At 41.2% G+C, this 7,044-nt stretch overlaps 2 protein-coding genes across 2 annotated transcripts; one reads left to right on the top strand and one right to left on the bottom strand.

The window, feature by feature from the left end:
* Positions 1-1,432: 1,432 nt before the first annotated feature.
* On the top strand, positions 1,433-4,405 carry bik (BCL2 interacting killer). Its single transcript, XM_082511029.1, has 6 exons — positions 1,433-1,490; positions 1,596-1,624; positions 2,636-2,723; positions 2,890-3,042; positions 3,138-3,252; positions 3,804-4,405. The coding sequence occupies exons 3-6, from the start codon at positions 2,644-2,646 to the stop codon at positions 3,918-3,920; spliced, it is 465 nt and encodes a 154-aa protein (XP_082367155.1). The 5' UTR covers positions 1,433-1,490; positions 1,596-1,624; positions 2,636-2,643; the 3' UTR covers positions 3,921-4,405.
* A 23-nt stretch (positions 4,406-4,428) lies between these two features.
* Positions 4,429-7,044, bottom strand: mcat (malonyl CoA:ACP acyltransferase (mitochondrial)). Its single transcript, XM_082511027.1, has 5 exons — positions 6,386-7,044; positions 5,773-5,860; positions 5,454-5,671; positions 5,180-5,317; positions 4,429-4,768 (listed from the first exon to the last, which is right to left on the bottom strand). Exons 1-5 carry the CDS (start codon positions 6,938-6,940, stop codon positions 4,496-4,498), a joined length of 1,272 nt encoding a protein of 423 aa, XP_082367153.1. The 5' UTR covers positions 6,941-7,044; the 3' UTR covers positions 4,429-4,495.

The raw sequence follows: 7,044 nt of genomic DNA, 5'->3' as shown, positions 1-7,044 counted from the left end.
GCATTATCCTGCTGGAAGCAACCATGAGAAGATGGGTACACTTCGGTCATAAAGGGATGGACATGGTCAGCAAAAGTAAACAGGTAGGTTGTGGTTTTAAATGATAATCAGTTAGGGCCCCAAAGCGTGCCAAGAAAACATCCCCAACAACATTACACCACAGCAGCCTGAAGCTTTGATACAAAGCATATTGACTGATTACACCCAATTCAAATTCCATATGAAGTTGATCTGCGTCATGAAATTCACACAGGTTTCATTTGTAATAATCAAATACGAACAATTTTTTATTCACATATAAATACTCTCCTAACGATGATATACTTTAACACATATTCATTTAGCAATACCCGTTTTTAAATGCTACGTGTTCAATGCGTTTCAGGTTTTATGTACAAAAAGATGACAAAAAGGTATGCTAATACTAATATTTTTGTAACAACATTAGTTATAGTAATACTGTTAAAAATTATAGTAATATTGGTATTTGACTTATCTACTAGGCAGCTAGCTGTTACAGGATTGTGAGATGAGTTTTGTCCAGCAGGATGTAATGTCATTAAATGGCTCATATGGAATATAAGCATAAAAGACAACCATTTTGATGTGTTTGACTCAATTACATGTCCGATTTAAAAATTCAGGACTTCAAAACTGCTGATATTCATTCAGCTATCAGCTGCTTACTTGTTTTCAGCAAAAAGTGGAATCAGTAGCTCCGTTCATAGATTATAAATCTTTTTCTACGAATCACCACAAACCCATCACCACCCCATTTCAGAGATGATAAAGTTGCATATAACAGACCTAACTTTATGCCAATAATACACAGCTTTTGCCTGTTTGCCTGTGGCTCACCAGACAGGCAACACAGGCATGCTCTTACTCTAACGTATGAGAAAGTGTAGGTTTAGTAATATGCAACCTGCTACACGGTTGCGAAAAAAAAGAAAACACATGAAACTGTATGACTAATAACATCACAAATGTAGATAGAATTAGTGTAACAATAGCATTAAATTAATTTATAACTAATTAAAATAATTTAATTTGTTTTAAAACGAAAGAAAATGGATTATGGCTGGAATGTGGATTTCCAGATGCCTGGACGACAGGCTTGGTGCAGTCATGCAGTTTAGGCTTCGTGTTTGTCTGCTTGAACTTCACCTGTCCTACCTCGCTAACGTCACCTTGTCCTCTTTCCTAGAAGTTGCTCCTCTGTGAGCTTGGTTTCCATTCCGGACTTCAGAAACCCTCTTGGACCTGTAAATAACCCAGCCTGGAGCCTACCCCAGCCCAACCGCGCACCTCGCAGAGTAATTTTAAGCTGTGGTTATTAATAATAACCCTGCAAACATTACCAGAATGCATCTTACAGGTGGCCCCCTGGTGTTCACTGTCGGCGGAAGCCCCAGCGGTGATAGATAAAGGTGTGTCCTGTCATTAGCGGCAGCAGTTACCTGAGAGCGTCGAGATTAAAGGGCGCTGCTGTAAGTAGAGGAAGAAAACACTTCGAAATTATGCTTTTATTCAGTATTTTCCAGCAATTTTTAACATTACAATGTTTATTTTTAATTTGTTTGCTTTTATCTCAGGGCGGCGTCCACTTAATCAACATAAAAAGGTAGTTTTTAATTTCCTTTTGTGTGTGTGTGTGTGTGTGTGAGAGAGAGAGAGAGAACGAGAGTGTGCACCTGTTTACTTCTCAGGGTTGGGATATTCATACTCGACTAATATCTAATATTATACTGCTCAAACATGATACAATACACTAATTTAAGTCTTTAAATGGTTTAATACCTGTTTATTGTTTATCTAATTCAATATGTGTGATCTTCAAAACGACCTTTGTTTGCTGAGAGCAATGACTCCGCACTTTGTTGTGGCAATATGGCTTCTACCTGATGGCTGCCTGTCGTTTTAATGGTGGTGTTTATGTTTCCACGTTTAAGGCTTCAGTTTGCTGATGTTTTGCCAAAAGAAAAAGGGTTTGTAAAAATAAAGACGTTGCAATTAAATCCAGGGAAAACCAGTTCTTGATTTGTCAAGATTTATAGCATTTAAAGCTTGTGATCTGATTCTTCTGACCCGGTGGTGTTTTTCTATCCTTCTCTGTGAGAGTAAAATGGCAGTTTGGTTAATTTGAGTTATGGAAATTCAGCATTTGCATTAAATGGCAGGATTGCAGGTGCAACAGGAACTGATCTCAAGACAGGTGTACCTGGGAGATTATAAACCTGTTTTAAGCTGGACTTTAAGACAAAAACAAAAAATTCAGTGAAAAAGGCAAATTGAATGTAAAGTGTTACGTCTTGAGTTGTCGTAAGTTGGTCGTAAACATGAAAGCATTGCAATGCATTTTTGCTGCAGTTTAAAAAGAAAGTACAGCACAAAGGTTGGACTTGAGCCAAGAGATGATGTTATCTCTGGAGCTGTTTTTTTCTTTCAGCCTAGTAACCCAGTCCACACCTATCCTGGTCACATGAGCCAGTATTTACACAGCCTGTTATTGACCGTTGGGAGCCTGAGCAAAGATAACACACAGACACTTTCAGGCTGTGGAGCCATTGTCTGTCCTGTTGATGTTCTTAGCAGTCTGCTGCACGATATGAACAATTTGCATATATGTTCTCAGAAAACAAAATGGTGGAACAAACAAGACGCCCAAGTCGTGTCATCGCCCTCCAGGCTGGACCTAGTGAGGTGGACCCTGGCACCCTGAGGTACTGTATAGTCCCGCCCTTGCCCCAGTTCGACTATTAATACCAAAAACAAACACACAGCTCGGGCTTGTGCCTTGGGCAAAAACAACTTTATAAAAAAGAGATTTTTATTGAGTTCCCCATATTTATGATGGATTCTAAACACACCTGCCTTTTCCTCCCTCAGGATCAGTGACAGGGTTGCACGGGCCTGTGGCCGCCAGTTGGCTTTAATCGGTGACCAGCTAGACCGAGAGTATGCCAGCAGAATGCCAAACCAGCTTCCGACTCCCTTAAACCTCCTGAGACCTGCCCAGGCACTGACTCGGACCATCTATAGGTAAAAAAAATAATAATTTTCCCTCTTATTTTATTTCACTTATCAAACTATTACATTTGTGTGATTGGTTCTAACTTCTCACTGCTTCCTCATAGGGATATTCACAATCAGTTAGGAACTTTTCGGGGTTTGTCTGCTGCAATGAAGACCTGGTTAGTGAGCACTGCACCTGGGCAGGGGATCCTCAGAGTTGAGGCCTTGACAGCTTGGGTAACTCTTCTCTTTAACGCATCTCTGCATTATACGTATGCATAAAGGTTCATTGCTCTTAGTGTTTGCATTAAGGCTTTGTATTCCAAGGAAAAGAGATATCTTTCCATTTACAGCAGCGGGTTTATCCAATGACTCCAAAGTGTAGAGGTTTACACATGTGCCAAACAAGCAAAGCTTCCTGGTTTAATTCCTTTGGAGGTTGTGTCAAGCAAAGTCAACAGATGCATAACCTGCAAAAACGTTTAATTGGCAGACAGTTTAATAAAGAATCAAAGATTTTAAAGTGGATCCCATCTGTGAACTACTTTCTCAATTTGAACCCCAATATAAATATGATTTTTAGATAAGAACCTATACATAAAACAAGGAGAAACTCAATTTAAACATAAAAAAATAAAAATAATAGAGCCAAAATAGTCAAAATAGGTGGATTTGAGCAGTCTTGCTTTGTTGCATTGTTGACTGTTGTGTGGTCGTGTTATATTAAATATAATTTGGTACATCTATCCAAAACAGCCCACTTTTTCTCATTATGTCTCATTTTACAGGCATCCAACTTTAACCCAGTAACCTGCACTGGGTGGAACAGAGGAGCACTTGTTACTGTGGCACTGGTGGCCATGGTGACCATTTTCAGTGCACTATGGACGGAGCAGAAAGCTTAAGAGGGCCACGAGCAGGTCTTCTCAGCCATGTTTGTCAAAATATGTTTGCTATCGAGTGAGAATTACTGCTGTTTTCTCTTGCTGTTTACTTTGACTTTTCCCTTTTTTTTAAATAACTGTTTTTATTGAGCGGTATTGAAGTTGAAAGTGAGGACGACAACCTCTTCTCTCAAAAGAGAAGAAAAAAGTATAATGTAAAATTAGTTGGGAGTAAATTGTTTAAAGGAAATCTAGCCTTGCCTAAGGAGTTGGCCAGTTTATTGTAGCAGTGACATGTTGATTCATGTCAGAAAACATGTTGACTGGACTGTTGCTGGCTTGCAGTCTTTTGTATCCAGATTTGTTTCTTACTGGTTTAAGAGGCCAAAATTTTTTCAAATGATATGTAGCATTGCTTAGTGTACAATGAAGGGAGCTGGACTTTCTGTTCAAGATTTGAAACTGCTTTTTCATGTGACGCCAAATAAACTTCTTAATGACAAAAATGTGACAACATTGTAAATTAAAAAAAAGAAATTACAAAAATCTTTAATTACACACTTGTATAAAGACAAGAAGCAACCACAGGAGCTTTATCAGTCTTCATATGCGGTGACTTCCACATGGGCGTACGTTTGGTATGCCTTCCTGTTGCACTTCTGAAGCGTGGCGCCCAGCTGCCTTCCGGGTCCGACCTCGTAGGTGTGTGGGAAATGCTGTCCTTGCGTCCTCTCGTAGATCTCGTGCAGGGTCTGCTCCCATTTCACTGGTGACACCAGCTGCTTAACAAGCTGCCTGCGCACGTGGCTCTCGTTCATGTAACGTTTTCCATCTACGTTGGAGTAGACGCTGATCTCAGGACGTCGTACCTGGACGGGAAGGGGACGAATAGGAAATCGCACATGGAACTTGTGGTTAGGAGGCTCAAAAATGATTTAAATACAATGTCAGATGAACAACACATGGACCCTGACTTTATCAGTCCCTAACATGCCAAATCTTCTTTACAGTGTTGCTTATTTAGGCTTATTTTTTAATTAAATAAATGACACTGTGTTATATGTTGTTTTGCAGCTCATATGTGCTTGTATTTACTTAATTTTAAGACCTGCTAAGGACCAGATGTAAAATCTTGGGTATACTTTCCATTTAACTTTCCGAGTCAGACTGAATAGGATGGGTTATCTTAAAAAAATGAGGACTGGTGTAGCTTTACAGAGTAATTGAATGCATGTTTCAGAAAATATGTTAATCCCTTTTGGATAAAGTGGCTGACTGACCTCCACCTGCCGGAGCACTTCTCTGAGGGGTTCAGTAGCCGATGCCATCAGCTCAGTATGGAACGCACCACTGACTGGGAGAGTTTTGGTCCGCATGAACTTTAGGCGCCGAGAGTTTTCCTGGAGGAAATCCAGAGCCTGAGAAGTCAAAGAAGACAGCAGAAATGACAAGAGCAGCTCTAACAACTTTTTTGATGGTTGAGAGAAAAGACAGAAAAGAGAACACAATAGATTCACGGTATATTAAAGCAGCAAGAATATATGAATGCATTACCTGCTGGTGCCCTGCAATAACCCTGCCATCTGGAAACAGGTAGTTGGCCACAGAGCACACAGGATTCTCCATCCCCAGACTCTTGCAGTGCTCTTTTGCCTGCAGACAGGCATAATTATACTGAGCCTGAGGTCTACCAATGACTGACAGCATCCCACTGGGAACCAGTTCTGAGGCCTTCTGCATAGTCTCCGCTCGCACCTTCACTGCATACAAAGCTAGAAGATGCATAAGGAGTAAATACAGAATATTAACCAAAGTTGTGATTAAAACACCTTTTACAAGTGCACAAAAAAACCCAAAAAAGAAATCTTTCTACCTTCTGCAAAGTTCATCGCCCCAGAAAAGACAAGAGCAGCAAATTCTCCGACACTGAAACCTGCAGCAGCGACACACATCTCAATGGCCTGTGTACAGCAGGAAACAAGTAAAAAAAAAATAAAAAAAATAAAAATGTAACAGCCTCCCGATTATGACCGATATATCATTTACGTCACTGATACATCCGTAACTGAAATGAACTCAGAACAATTTGTTTATTTTTTTAAATGGTCATTCAGAATCAGAAGATTATTTACGGTGATGTTTTTGGTGGGAGTGAAACAACAATCTACTGATAAAAACAATAAAAACAAGATGTGATAATAAGAAATAACCACTGTTGGAAGCCTTATTTACTCTACCGCCTTAATCAAGGGGCAGTAATTAAAGTTGAAATGAGAAACTTTGCATTTGAAAGATGCTCTTCTACTGGGCACTCAAGCATCATTCATCCACACCCTCATACATAATGTGCGCACATTTTAAATATAAATTAATATTACTGTAGCAGTATTTTTTAAAAATGAAAAAAAAAAAGATAAACTGGCCACATTTAAGAAGGCAGGACCTGCAGTTATTGTCCTTTTTCCAGACATTTATCTGGCACTTACTTTGGGGTTTTCTTGGTTGAGTCTCTCCACAGCAGCCAGGGAGGTGACAAACACCGCCGGCTGACAGTGAACCGTTTTCTGCAGCTCGTCCTCGGGGCCCTCCAGACACAGAGACAGCAGGTCGTAACCCAGGATCTTCTGGGCTACGGTGAACATTTCTTTAACGTTGGGGTATTTTAAAAGTCCTCTGCCCATGCCCACAAACTGGCTGCCCTGACCGGGGAAGAGGAGCACGGAGCAGCCGCTGGGGTCTTTTTTGGGTCTCCGCTGAGGCGCCGCGGCTGGCTCGCTGTTCGGGGGAGAAGCGGGGGCTTCAGCCGGAGGAGGGTAATCTCCAGCCGTGGAACCGGGCTTGTTGGTGGACAGCGTCCTGCTCAGAGAGACCAGCGACCTGACCTTCCCTCTGGAAGATGCTGCCATCCTGACTGCCACTGATGCCAACATGAGCTGTTCCTCATCCAACGACGTGTCTGCGGATGAAATAAGACGCACAGCCCGCCCGGACAAACTGTAATCACCGAAAGAGTCAACTTTGCTTGAACTCAACTCTGACATCTGCTCGGCATGACACCTCACAGGGAGACGCCATGTTGTTTATACGGAGTTTATTCTCGTCTTCTTCCGGTTGACGTTCAGGCTCTTTCACGCTGCAGCGCCAC

This window comes from Aulonocara stuartgranti, assembly GCF_965226115.1.
Source record: "Aulonocara stuartgranti genome assembly, chromosome: 17".
Lineage (NCBI taxonomy): Eukaryota > Metazoa > Chordata > Actinopteri > Cichliformes > Cichlidae > Aulonocara > Aulonocara stuartgranti.
Note: the sequence above shows the minus strand (reverse complement) of the source record. Positions and strands in the feature narration are given on the sequence as shown.

Bases quoted from the DNA above. Each gene is read 5' to 3' on its own strand.
- bik (XM_082511029.1), top strand. From the start codon at position 2,644: ATGGTGGAACAAACAAGACGCCCAAGTCGTGTCATCGCCCTCCAGGCT. The intron at 2,724-2,889 runs GTACTGTATAGT...TTCCTCCCTCAG, and splicing joins GTGGACCCTGGCACCCTGAG to GATCAGTGACAGGGTTGCAC. The intron at 3,043-3,137 runs GTAAAAAAAATA...GCTTCCTCATAG, and splicing joins CTGACTCGGACCATCTATAG to GGATATTCACAATCAGTTAG.
- mcat (XM_082511027.1), bottom strand. From the start codon at position 6,940: ATGTCAGAGTTGAGTTCAAGCAAAGTTGACTCTTTCGGTGATTACAGT. The intron at 5,861-6,385 runs GTAAGTGCCAGA...TGCTGTACACAG, and splicing joins TCAACCAAGAAAACCCCAAA to GCCATTGAGATGTGTGTCGC. The intron at 5,672-5,772 runs GTAGAAAGATTT...TGCATCTTCTAG, and splicing joins GGCGATGAACTTTGCAGAAG to CTTTGTATGCAGTGAAGGTG.